This window comes from Pholcus phalangioides, unplaced genomic scaffold (assembly GCF_987345545.1).
Source record: "Pholcus phalangioides strain wild (caught in Gottingen) unplaced genomic scaffold, Ppha-v1.0 ptg000015l_1, whole genome shotgun sequence".
Classification (NCBI taxonomy): Eukaryota; Metazoa; Arthropoda; class Arachnida; order Araneae; family Pholcidae; genus Pholcus; species Pholcus phalangioides.
Window position 1 is genome coordinate 3,206,514 of NW_028301608.1, and position 14,318 is coordinate 3,220,831.

The 14,318-nt window shown below is 32.0% G+C and overlaps 1 protein-coding gene across 2 annotated transcripts in view; it reads right to left on the reverse strand.

Moving 5' to 3' along the window:
* Window positions 1-14,318, reverse strand: part of spg (dedicator of cytokinesis spg) — a 121,915-nt gene that overhangs the window by 47,280 nt on the left and 60,317 nt on the right. For both annotated transcript variants that reach the window (XM_089242572.1, XM_089242571.1), the window contains exons 22-32: window positions 12,052-12,144; window positions 9,940-10,040; window positions 9,678-9,812; window positions 9,467-9,578; window positions 9,141-9,327; window positions 8,762-9,018; window positions 5,156-5,367; window positions 4,926-5,004; window positions 4,687-4,787; window positions 1,931-1,989; window positions 1,702-1,850 (exon numbers count right to left, since the gene is read on the reverse strand). In XM_089242572.1, the coding sequence (XP_089098698.1) occupies window positions 1,702-1,850; window positions 1,931-1,989; window positions 4,687-4,787; window positions 4,926-5,004; window positions 5,156-5,367; window positions 8,762-9,018; window positions 9,141-9,327; window positions 9,467-9,578; window positions 9,678-9,812; window positions 9,940-10,040; window positions 12,052-12,144 (1,485 nt within the window). The remainder of the gene's footprint in view (window positions 1-1,701; window positions 1,851-1,930; window positions 1,990-4,686; window positions 4,788-4,925; window positions 5,005-5,155; window positions 5,368-8,761; window positions 9,019-9,140; window positions 9,328-9,466; window positions 9,579-9,677; window positions 9,813-9,939; window positions 10,041-12,051; window positions 12,145-14,318) is intronic.

The following is a 14,318-nucleotide window of genomic DNA, read 5'->3' on the forward strand; positions in this document are numbered from 1 at the left end:
ATATATAACCAGTGTCATTAATTATATTCATTTTGTAAATAGTTGGTATTGCCAATTAAGAGAATTTATTGGTAAAGAGTTGAATAAATCTAATTCTAGGTAAGAGTTAGATTAATTATATTATGCATAATCCAATGGAAGAGTAAAGATGTTACATAACCGCATTTAGCCGCGTAATCAATGTTAGTATTTTTGAGAATATATAATTTGGTAATTTTGGATAAATTAGCAGATGATTTGTATAATTTTCATGATAGAATTCATGAGAAAAAAAAAAAAAAGAAGAATGGTTTGAAGGCAAAAGGTAAAATGAAAAGACAAAATATAAGAACTATCATGATATTGAATGATATTGAAGAGAGGAATGAAAAAAAGTGCAAAACCAATGATATAAGAAGGGAATTTGGATAGAAAATCCAAAAGGTTTCAAAAATGATTTCAAAAAAAAAAAAAAAAATAGACGATACTGCGAGTTTGCCAAACATGGATCCTGCATGCGATGACAGAGTGCGTAAGAAAATAGTGTTATTATAACTAAATGAGCTTTTCCTGGGGAACTGCAAAACTGCAGTATTTTAATACTAAAAAAAAAAAAAATGCTATAACCCAAAGCTCTTTAATTGACCACGCCAATACTGGTCACAATGATGGAGATGTAGACCATTTATTAAAAAATGGGTCTGGCGCTCTGTTTAACTGTTTCACGGTCACAAATTTTCACAGATACAATACTAGATTATAACAGGCATCTTCAACCCATTGCTCACAACATCACTGTGCTCCCTGAAGCACCCAGAGTGCTCGTTGCTCATGTCTGACTTTGTGCCTGCAAGCACTTGGTTAACATTCCAATTAAACATCTTACAAATCGATTTCAAAGATTGAAATCATCCTGACTTCATACATTCCTATGTCAAACTATGCCTTCTTTTGATGATGGGTGCAGACTGCTCCTGATTAGAAAAAGTTTGAAGACCTCTGGATTATCATTTGCAACTGTCTGTATAACATTCTAAAATATCCTTCATCAACAGATTATGTTTAACAAAAATCTAAATTTTATTACTGATAAAACATTGACAAATAATATTTTTATTGATGAAACTAAATTCTCTCTTCTTTAGTCACAAACTTTCAAATCTTTTTGATAATCCCTTTTGAGAACAAATGTAAATAGAATAGAAATTTAACCTTTCTAAAGAGATTGAGGTATTGAATAATTTATTTCATATGTATATCAATAAATTAACAAGTATCTAAAAAATTTGCCAAGAATCTGAATTGAAATTTTGTTTGAGTCAATTTATATTAGTTCTTCTTTGATGCAGGGAATTTTACAAATGGCGAAAACTAAAAAATTCAAGTATGTAGCCATATCATAAACTAGTTTCAACAAAGTTAGGTGCCAAAATACATTGTCAATGGATTTTTTCACCAAGAGTTCAAAGTTGTCTGCAAAGAAAGAGATAAATTTCAATGAAGATTTATTTCATTTACACACCTTTTTGGTGAATTAAAAAGTTAAACATGAGATATTTACATTAAGTATTGACTTTTAAACAATGCAAAGTTTTATGAGTAGAACTAATAAAAATAACTAAGTTTTTTGACATCTGAAATGAATTATATCTCAAATATTACTCCATTGATACATACTATTATGTAACATATAATATAAATGCATTATTGTATTTATTTAACCTGCTTGAAATTTCCCCGAACTTTCTGTTCACAATCCATCATGTCAAAAAAGATAGGCAGTGTTGCTTTCCTCAGATCTATCTCAGGCACAAGAGTAACTTCAAGAAAAGGACCAACCATAGCAGGAATGAAACATATCTTGTGATCACCTGTGAAATAAATTAAAAGTAAAATTTTTGTCCATTAAATATCTGAAAGCAAATCCTTATGATTATGAAAGTACTCCTACCTAATTTATCCCACATTGACAATATCTGAAACCCCATCAGAACTCTCATGTCACCGTACCTATTATGAATAAAGAAAAGAAAAATATATTAACACACAAACATGAATGTAAATATTATCAAATATTGTACCGAGCCTGTTTTCAACTGCATTTGATTTAAATATTTGGTATAAAAGTGATACCATTAAAATGAAAATAGCTCAGTACATTTAATATAATGCATAAGAGATAAGAAAACAATATTAATGTAGAGGAATCAAGGATAGTGTGCAGAATGTAATAGCATGAATGGGACCTTGAAATTCTGAGCAGCAAATAGAATGATCAAATTGCATGATGAAGTCAAAATGAAATGAGGAGTCCTTGCCAGAGGTGGATCTAGGGTTTTACTGCCAATGGGCTATTCAAATTTTGCAGCCTACCCTTTGTTCTAGCCTTTGGCATAAGCAAAGAAAGGAGGGGAGGGGTTTGTGGTTATAACCACCCCCACTTGAGCTAACATTATAGTGTTATTTTGCAGGAAAAAACATAACTAGTCTTCCTTCAGAAGAAAAAAGAAATTGAAACCCTCCCCTTCCCTTGAGCAAATCCTGCGTATGCCTATGATTCTAGCCAAATGTACTTGATCCTCCAAATTAACTACCCATATGTACTTACCACCCTCTGCCAGTCCCCTCTGCAAATATGTCACCGGTTTCTGCTTGTGATTTTTAAGATTTCTAAGTCGTTTCCTAATTAGCTTTCATTGTCATATCATTAATCAGGGCTATATAGTACGGGCTGTTTCATCCTTTTGAAAACATACTTGCTGCCTTGGGTTAGTGGGTGTGATCTCTGGACTATTACGTGATGTCACTGCTCTGATACTTTTTGCTGTGCTGTATTAATGTGACTTATTTTACATTTTAGCTGCTTATTTTACATTTTAGCTGCTTATTTTACTGTTTTAAGTGAGTGATTTCTCATTTATAGAGTTGATGTCATGTCAGTAGTACAACACGTATGGTTTTAGTAATTCATTTTGGTGATTCTTACTTTAATCAGTGATAAACAAATATGAGTTGTGCGATTGCCAGACTGGTGGGGTTCAGCAGGGCATGCAAAAGATATTCTTAAAGAATGATATCAATACACAAAAAACTGCACACACAGATACACCAGTTTCTGGCCATGCAGGGACCCAGAGCAATACATAGGGGGTGGGAAAATTGATGAGAATAAAGGGCATATGTATGGTGAATGTATGTATATATGGTTTTGAATTTTATCGGACAGTACAATTACAATAAAATACTGGACCTAGCAAAAATATTGATAAAGACAGGTTATCATTGTAGGCAGTTTGAGCATTTATGGTATTTCCTATTAAATAGGAATTTTGCCGGGAACTAAAGAAAATATTATAATGGGCAGATTTTTTATCATTATAGACAGTATTGTTGTACATGGGGTTCATTGCATTTTCCATTGTCAGTCTGGCTCTTTAGAAAAAGTGGTTGCCTCCTATCCCCCCAATCTATGTTCTAAAAATTATCTAACACACAACACTGGTGTTTTGAACTTTATCAAATTCAAAATTATGATCTTTTTCCCACCAAAACACAGCTATATACATGTTGCCTGACTCTTGTTCTTTAACTTAATATCGACGTCCCAGAGTCTTACTTTCACTGATCTTCTCATTTGCCCTACACAACCATGAGGAGCCAATCACTTCAAGAAATGCAATAAATCCTTCATAGTTGATCTGAAATAAACAGATTTATTTATAAATTTCCCCGATCTGTTTTCTTTGAGGTGCTATTAGATTACTTAAAAAATGCAGAAATTTAACTCATTTCATTGGTTGTTTTTTCTCAGTTTTTTTCAAGCATAAACTTCCATAGCTCAAATAAACACAATTTCAAAGTACGGGGTGATTATAAAAAAACTATCCCGACATATGGGCCCCTAACTATCATACCATTCACAGAAACTGAATGAAATTTTGGCATAAGGTATTTTGAGGTATGCGCTCAAGAATGATATGGAAAACAACAGTGTCAGTTACGGTTACAGTGAGAAAATTTCGAAAATATAGAATGGTAACACCAAGTTTTTTGTATTGGAATGCGATCTCCATACTGAAAAACAATAAATAGCATTGGAATGGCACCTGTAGCACGAAAATCCCCGGAGCTAGGCAAGGAAAAAGTAAAAAGGACTTTGCCGTGCACCAGAGCATTAATGTTTGTTTCATTCGTCACACCGTTTCTTCGGTTGAGATCCCAGCCTGATTAGTCTTCCACAAGGTCATGTGGAAAATTTGTGAAACACAATAAAATGCTTTATTTTATGCTGCTTCTCTGTCCTTATTGGTTGTCCTCACTTTTAGCCTATCTACCGCCGGGGATTTTCATGCTACAGTTGCCGTTCGAACACTATTTAGGGTTTTTCACAATGGAGATCACATTCCAATACAAAAAACTTGGTGTTGCCATTTGATATTTTTGAAATTTTCTCACTGCAACCGTAACTGTTAGAGTGACACTGTTGTTTTCCATATCATTCTTGAGCGCATACCTCAAAATACCTTATGCCAAAATTTCATTCAGTTTCTGTGAATGGTATGATAGTTAGGGGTCCATATGTCGGGATAGTTTTTTTATAATCACCCTGTATTTAAAAAATTTCAAAAATAAATTGTTTCAGTTGATTTACATGATTTATTAATTTCACATGCTATAGTACCAACAAAAGTAATGTGATTCACTAACTTTTCTACAATCTTTTCTCTTTTAACATCTGAAAATGTTTCTAGCTGCAGTGACGGTTGTGTCAAAAATGAAACAGCTAATGTAAAATAGTTGCTCCATAGCTGAAATAAGAAAATACATTTCTCTTTTTCAATAAAGAAATTTTACAAAAATTCCACAGTCAAGAGTCAAATGAAGTGTAAAATAAAATTCAATGCAATCATAAATAATTTTACCAAAGTAGTTTTATGGTAAATTACCTGCTCATCAAAAGAATTTCCCTCAAGGAAATCCACAGTAAGAGGTTGAGCAAATTCTTGAAGGGCACATAGAATCACACTGTACAAGACAGAAATGTATAAATGAATATTCAAATACACACAAACATGATTGTTCTTTTTAGAAAGTGGAAATTCGGAATCATCCACGTGGTGTAATTATACTGTGAAATGACCATATTAATATATTGTAGGAAAGACATTGTACTCACTGATTTGTCAACATTTTCATAACAACCCAGTCTGGCGGGAAGACATCCTGTTTCACTAAATCAAGAAAAACTGTGAAGACATTCAATAGGAACTCTTTCAGCTGCCTTTTGTCTCTTTTTTGACGAATATCTCCAAATTTTTCCCAAAGACGAACATAATGGTGATCTTCTGTTAAACGAAGGAGAGCAACTAAACAAGCTACTAACAAGCCCTTGAAGGGAGGAAAAAATTATACATATATAAGTTCAAGCTAAAAAAACTGAAAAACAAAACTTGAGTTATTAATGTGAAAAATACAAATAGCAAAAAAAAGGCAAACAACATTTTTCAAAATGGAACTTAGAGAATGGAAATCATAAGATGATTAAGATGTTATTCAGAATAATATGAAGTGAATAAGAAAATTAAGACATGCAAATTCAAGTTGAAAGAGGATTGTAATGAGTAGTGCCCGGAAATTCAGGCACTGAAAATGGTCAAAATAGATAGACATTAAAAAACATTTATATTCAGTGGAAAAAAAAGGAAAATTAACTAAAAGCTATGATATTAAGGGTCCGAAAACTGGCTGAAAAACTGATTGCACTCACTGAATCCACTGTTTCATCAATAGATTATAATACTTGCATTATTAGCTAAGTAAATATTATTATGCCCAAACAAAAGTGTTTGCGTTTCTTCAAAGTTAGGTTGGTGTTCAATTCATTTAAATACTTAATATGTAATTTTCTGACATGGGCAAAATAGTGCTAGCTTAAATTAAAGAATTACATAAAAGCTGTAACATTTTCATATTGAATTATTTAAAAAATATTTTTATACTAATGACATATTTCTTTCAAAATTTAGAGCTTTGTATTCTATCAGTTTTCATCAATTTGGGGGGGGGGGATTTCTCAAATTCTGTGGAGATGATTTTTGTGTATCTAAAATAACTTGCCATAGTTGTTTGCAGAGAATTTATTTGCATTTATTTATGGTGCCAAAAAAATCAAAACAGCATGGGCTCCAGTCAGCTCCAGCCCCACCCTGTTGGAGCCATAGCATCAACTGATGGGGTATTGGGACAGCAGTAGATTGATGCATCATTGTCCATGGTCAGTTATTCATCTACAATGATATGTAATGTATGAGTAAGACATGTTATGTGTATAGCCTGTGAAGAACAAACTTTCTAATTTATTCACTGCTTTTTATAATTACATGGGTTACTTTTGTCTCTAGAGCTCTTAAAATCTTAATGTGAATTTGAAGATATGTTGATAGTTATCTGAAAGCTATGTATAGCAGAGATGAAAAGTCTGTCACTTCTATATGCCTAACACCAATTTTCCTATCTCTCTCACACTTATTCCTATTTTGGGTTAAATGGAGCCAGGAGGAAGGCTTTCTGATAAGAATTAGTACTAAGGGTTGAAGATTTTTTAAATAACATTTCTTTTGAAGTTTTCAATGATAAAAATATCTACATTCTACAGAATATGGCTTCTAAAATTCAAGAATCATCTTAGACATTTTTATTAGTTGAACAATATTTTCACCTATGAAAAAATGTGATCATATACTCCTAAAGGATTTATATGATCCTAAAGACGACGTATGATCCTAAGTGTAGAGAATTTGTTGGTGTTAGTAGAGCATTCATGCCTGAATGGAGATTTGAACCCAGACCTGCATAGTCAGAGGCTATGACCTGGGCGATAATGCTTATCCTCCCAACTCGACTGCCAGGTGTCAAATCGCACATACAGCCTTTTTCAAAAAGAAACCTAGCTCATAGAAGTACATAATTACAAAATAAGTAATATTAGGTTTATAAACAAGTATAGTAAAACCTTACATACTTGAAATGAAAAAGACTGAACTGGTTTTGGAATTTAAAAAAATGTATGATTGAATATCTCTGTAGAACTTTAAAAGAGCCCAAAATAAGATGATAATTTAAGGTTTCATTTATACACTTTTACATACATCTATTTAAGTTAGCGCTCAAATTATTTGCATTATTTCTTTGGTCACTGATTGCTTTGCATAAACTCCCAGCCCACATACATGTTTTAATCTGCACATGTTAAAAATGATTTTGTTTGTTCCAAGTATGGGTGGCTTTGTATATGCGAGCTAATGAGATGTTGAATATTAAACAAATAATTCAGATGCAGCAAGCACATAAGTGTGTAAGAAAAATATTAACTTGAATTCCTTTAACTGTTCACTTGGCCCTCTGCAAGGCAAAGTCTAATGAGCCTATAACCTACAATACAAAACTGAGTTCAAGAGAAAAATGTATTTGTGAATTTAAATTAACTCAACTCTCATGCAGAGAAAGATTAATGCCAGCCAATTAGATGCTATGCAACAAAAGCAATCTATTTTAATCAACACCTGTCCAAAATTGGTAGAGCCATTTAAACAAACACTAAACATATTTTCAACAGCCCATAAATTTTTTGTTCATTATGTCTTAGTTTTCTTTTCTTACATTTATACCGTATATAATTAAAACATACACATTTGAGCCTCTTGATTCTAGATTTATGGGATAAATGGGACGAATGAATATTTCTTGTACTTGAAACAAACTATAATTATAGTGTTAATACCTATAATGTATCCTACCATTTAAAAATTAATGTTCAACCACAGTCATGTTTATATTAGAAATTTCTAGGTAAAAATATGTCTGCATAATATTGTGATTGGTCATTTATTTATTTAATATTGCTTGGCTGAGGCCTATACAAGAGAGTGCAGTGAAATTTGACAGAGGTGACGGTGTATGTTACAAATGAAATCGAAAGCTGCTGTACAATTAATAATGTTTGATGGAAGGTTGTTCCAATCAGTTACTATTTGAGAAGAGGAAACTAAATTTGAAACAGCCTGTGGATGAAAAGATGGGTTTCAATTTTTGGGAATGGTTAAGTCTATTGCAAAAGTGTGAAGGTTGAATTAGAATATGGGAAGTGTTGGAATATGGAGGTTAGAATATTAAAAAGACCCTGAAGGATTTAAAAAAAAAAATTAACCAAGAGAGTCTATAAGTAGAAAGCAGTTGGATATTGAGTTGGTGCTTAAGTTCAGTAGAAGCAGAGGAAGACGAGCAGTTTAAAATGACAGGGCAGATTTATTTTGAATGGATTTTAACTTGTCTATATTAAAGAGTGTATGAGTGTACTGGAAGGATATAGGTTTGGAAGCAGAGGTATGACAGGTGATGGTTTTTTCTTGCATGGCCCAGATCTTTTTTGACTACCTGCTTATATCTCTTCATTGAGACAGAGTGGCAGGCCATTATTTGGTTAGGCAGAGGAGGAGGCAGTGGGTGGAATTTTTAATGTTTCAGTGAAGAAAGAGAACTTTTTATAAAAATAATATGTATAAATTGAACAAAGAAATATTATTGTATATTTTGCCAATACAGACTAGAAGAATAGATAAACCATAGAAATAAATCTTGTACATTTGGTCCCCCGGCTCAGTTGGAAAAGCTCAATGATATATTTTCTAAACATACAGTTATTACATAATAAAAATACATTTCATATTAGAAGCTTCATAGAAAGCAATATAATAAGTGTTCAAGTAAATTGAAATAAACATACAGCAACGGGCGAGTTTCTCTCAATATCTCTAACACAGCAAATGAGAGTTTCTACTAAGACAAGAATCAATATTTCGATATCTCTTGAAATGTAGCTATGACCTGGAGGATAATGCTTATGCCTATGCTTTTCACCTTCATGGTGTAGAAAAGTCAAAATATCACCTAATATATTGGCACACATGTTAAGCTCTTGTTGAGGATACATGTGGTTTTTGAGATGGCGAGCAAAGACATCAAGCAATTCAACTCTAGAATCTGAAAGATAGAACAATGTAGGATGAATTAACCACTTTTAAATGACACTGTAATTTACCTTATTGAAATTACTACATGTAAATAAAATCATCATAACTACATGAAAGTAGTTATATATTTACCAGAATGCTGAAAAATTTTGCTTTTAACAGTGTCTTGTATGCACTGCAGTTTTGCTTGAACCAATGAAACTGGAGGATCAAGAGGCAAACAGTCAATAGTCAACTTCACAATTTTGGCTACTTCCTGTACTGGCAAAACTTTAAGCAGCTGCTCATAAATTTGACCAAAACTGCTAACTAGTGCAATCTGAAAATATAAATAAATATCAGTCCTGATTGCAGATAGTCTCACCAAAGATTTGAACTTTTTCAATACTATTACACACAAATGAACATGCATAATTAGTCAGTTCAACTGATTGATGAAACCTGTAAAAATAACATACCTGTGTAGGGAGAATAATGAGATCATGATTTATGGACAACATTCTATTAAAGGAACTAAACAAGGAATAGAGATCAGCTTTGAAGGCTTCTTCACTTTGGTCACCAGTTGCTCTAGAACACCAAATAGTAATAATTTTTCATTAGTTACATATGAAAAATAAGCTCTTTCAAATTAAATCAAATAAATTTTGGCTTAAAAAAATTTCTTACCTAGCAAACAGAATTCTTGACTGGATAATAAACTTGAAAATATATTCTAAGGAACGAAAACACTTCTGTATTGCATCTTGTTTGTCAGCATCTCGAACGAGATCAGCACAATGTTTCACGCAACTGATGAGCCCTCTAAAAAATGTAAAAACATTTCATGGTATAGTCATAACCCTGTATAACAGCAGTAAAATATTAATCAAACGTGAACAGTACTTTATATCATAAGTATGGTATAATGATGCTTGCACAACTAACTCACTTGTACACCAAAGCAGCAGCAAAATGCCCTGTTATATAAGCATCCATGACTGGCTTAAACTGTTCAAACTTTGTGTCCTCTAGTAGACTAAGAATATGAACCTGGGAGGAAAATGTTAAATAAAGTATTTATAAGAGTGCAAAAAATTTCATAACATGACCACTGTTCCCTCTGAGCTGTAAAAGTGCACAGCCGTACATGGTAAAAATTCTTCTACACATGCAAATCCATTAAATATACAATTTATGTATTACTGTGCATGGCATACTGCTTTTCCATACACAGAAAACATTTAGAGGAAATGTTGATCTTAACCATTATAAGTTATCTTCCGTAAAAGGTAACTGAAAACATTTAAAAAAACCAGTTTAATAATGGAGTTAGAATATTGAAAAAAAATTATTCCAAAATTAAATCTAATGAATGGATTAAAAAATGCTGAAAAATTTTCAATCAACTTCTTCCCTTCCTCCTTGAAGCAGAAAATAATGATGATCTTAATTGTATTGTTAATTTTTATCTTGTGGCTATCAAACACTGGATGAATATAAGTGCTATCTTCCATTTAATGATAAAAGTCTCTACCAAAGTTTGCAGCATGATAGCATATAAATCATGCGATGAGCATAAAAATTGTCTTTCAATTCTCAAAGGAAAAAAATATTCTTTACGGGAAAAAAATTGAAGAAAGCTTCATAACAAAATATTCATATAATGTATTCCCCAGCATGCCATGCAACATTGAGGAAGACTATCATGTCGAGTTACAGATTCTGGATAATTCTCAAATATCTAGACTTTAAGAATCAATAGAATCGGTTGATTTGAACCTTGTCTGTTCTCTGCATTCCTTCTGTTTTATAAATTATCCAGATAGTTCTAGTTTTGTTTGCTATAACAAATCTTAACTTATTGAAAATGCGAGACACTTAGCACATCTTTGTTAGTATTAATAAGATCAGTTAAATGGAAGCATAAGTATTTAAACTTTTATACTGCGAAATGCTTTTGTCAAAAACTTGATCATGTGTGTCAAGTTGGAATAAGCAGAGTGAAAAATTAAATAACTGCGCAGCAGAACATAATGTTGTAATACAAAAAAAGACAGCATATTTCTTCAAGCTATGAACATGCAGAAAAACATGCAAAATGCAGTATCTGTATGTCGTATTGGGTATATCATAATTATTAGAGCAATAAGTAAACGCTGTACTTTTATTATAGTTATCTAAGTCCCATGTAAAAAATGTTTGCTGCAGTGATAAACTATCCTTTTGTTCTTATTTGCTTAGTTATCAGCAATTACTGTACTTTAACATGTATAAGGAACCCCTTTTTGTCAAAAATTCTGTCCCAAATATAAAAGGGTTTCTCATAAACATGAATAATATTATACATATTAGCACACTCCATTCTTTGCAATTTATGATGAGAGTAACTATGATGATGATTATGACTAGTTTATGTAGCTGATTCTGATGAGAAGCATGATGAATAAAAATATCTTTTTTTATATCTTTGATGAAACTTTTTCCAAATTTTAAGCCTAAAAAATCAGAGCGTTCCTTATACATGAGGGTTCCTCATACATGTTAAAGTACAGTAATATGAATTGGTATCTGTTTTTTTAATGTATCATGTGGTCCTTATTGAACCTCTCTTTATCTAGCATACCGAAAATGGATTAGACACTAACATTAAAAAAAGCTGGTGTTCCCCAATTTTCGGGGGGGGGGGGGGCGCATGCCAGCTAATGCAAAGAATATGGTATATATGGAGTTACTGCAAAGCTACTTTTTGTGTAGTATACAAAAGTGCTGTGAGGAAAAACCACTTTACAGTGTGGAACAACCAACTGAATTTTATTAATAAATTAATCAATTATATATTTTAGTTGTGAATAAGTGTACTTTATTGGTAGCATCACAAACAACAATTCAGAAGAGATGCCAACAACAGCATCAATTTCGTGGTGACTAATGATAATGCTTCCTCTTGATATAATGATGTTTTCTCTTGGTCTGCAGCATATTGTTACATCAAGGTTTCACTGTACATTTAAAATGTGCTGGTTTTCGTAAAATAATAAATATATATATGAAATCAGCATACCAAAACTTTGAAGACTAGACCAGAATGTGATGTAGAGCTACCATCTCCTGTGGAAAACATGGCAAACAAGGCATCGAGAATATCTTGTAAGAACTATAGGACATAAAACAAAATTGGTATTTTTCTCAATTCATCAATGTACCAACTTCATTTACATTCAGTTAACACAAACATTTTCACAGAGGAATGTGTATGAGGTGAATGTAAGAGCAGTTAACACAAACAATAGTACCTTTTATGCATGTAAAAAATGTGCACAGTATAAGATAGTTAACTCAATTAAGACAACAAACGTATAGACTAGATATAATAACCGGTGCTGCCCGTGTTTTCTCTATAAATACTGGGTGCACTGATAAAGTAACAAACCATTGTAAAGGCATAAATATATTTAAAAGTTACACATATTTATACATTTTATATTATATCTCGTTGTTTGGAAACCATGGTAACCAAAGTAAACATTCTGAAAGTCACTGTTGTGGACCAGGAACCACTTTTGCCCAATGACTTTTTTTCCTATTCTGGCTATTTGCCTGGCTCTGCTGAACTTTTAAAGTAGTTCAAGTAGGGTCCTGTTTTGTATATTTGCAACATTTGACGACAATCAGTCAAACATTGTAGATTTGTATACAGAACATGCACACAGACAGATACACACAGAGAAAATAGATTTTATATATATAGATTTTGCACACTTTTCTTGTCCTAACAATGTTTCAGGAATTGAATCTATCAATTCCTGAATCAATCAGAAATTAAGTTTTATTTACCAGTACAATCCACGATATTAGCCCTTTATGGACTGGTTGCTCAACACTTCTCTTCTAAGTATGAGAGGGATATTGGAAAAATTTTACATTTTCCCATAACAGTCACCTAGCACCCAACCCTTTAAGCGGCATATTGACAAGATATATTGCCTCTTAAAAGCCTCTTATTTTAACACTGCCAAGCCCAGATATTTTGTAAAGTGATTTGCAATGAAACTGTTTTTTCTACACCCCTTGGCTTACACCTGTTAAAAATCAGAAAAAGGGGCTACTTAATCAAAAAAAAAACCTTTTTGACGGAGGTTTAGTGATCTCTGCTGTGACGCTTGAAGGGTAAACAGGGGTCTAAATTTTAAATTAATTCAATATCCTATTTTAATTAGATCAAAACAGGCTTATCATAATCTATATAACCATTCTAATTCTTTAAATTTATTTTGCAGGAATATATAAAATATCTGTGTAAATAACTTAAATTATTTTCAAAGAGTAATACTACCACTGCTTAACCACACATGCACCTCGTACACATTCCTTTGTGGAATCAGTACATGTCAGTTTGTGTATTCTGAGTGTGTTTGGGCTCCTGATGTATTCATTTTTTGAGTTGCACTTGTTTTGTGTTATTGCTGGTGCTGACCTTTTCTTCCCTATTTTGAAATGAAGATAGTAAATGCTTGAATTTTTATGTTATGTGAGTATCAAGTAGAAGGCCTGCCTGCTCTCTGCAAAAAGACAAACTAGCTCAACCAAATTAAATTCAAACCTTTGGTTAAAGTACCTCAACCACACAAAGTGAAAAACACCAAAATTACAAATCACAAGTTTACAAAAAAATTATGAGCAGTAGTAATCATTTCACTGAATACACTACCTATCCAGCTATTCAAGCCATGTAGAGTAAATCAAAAGAACATATGAAAGTAAATTTTATCATGTATACACATTGTTTTTAGGTTTTATAATTACATTTTTAATTAATCCATTTTATATCAATATATTAAAGAATTCTCATTTTAAGAACATTTATATGTAAACATATCTTATTAGAAAAAAAATTAAAATAATGATACATTTCTTACAGGAAATCAATAACAGAATAGTTTTTGAATAAATAGAAATATAAAGCACAAAAAAATTGTTTTTCTTCCACTCTCTCATCTAATTTATATCAAAACAATAAAATAAAAACTAATGATAAGCCTTTCATTGAATACAGTCAGTGACCTAATGCTGCAATGGTGAATCAAAACCACCACAGTTATATTAAAGATAGAAATTAAGAATGGTATTAAAACTTAAAATAGTATAAAAATGGTGAAATAGGCTAAAAATAGTAAAATACCACAAAAACTTTGAAACTGTACAAATTCAAAGAAAAAAATACAACATGTATCAACTAGAATAGGAATACCAGAGATGATTAATATTTTCTTTTCAAAACACATTTCTTTTAAAAAAGTAAAACTTGTCTATAACGATACTCTAGGGATC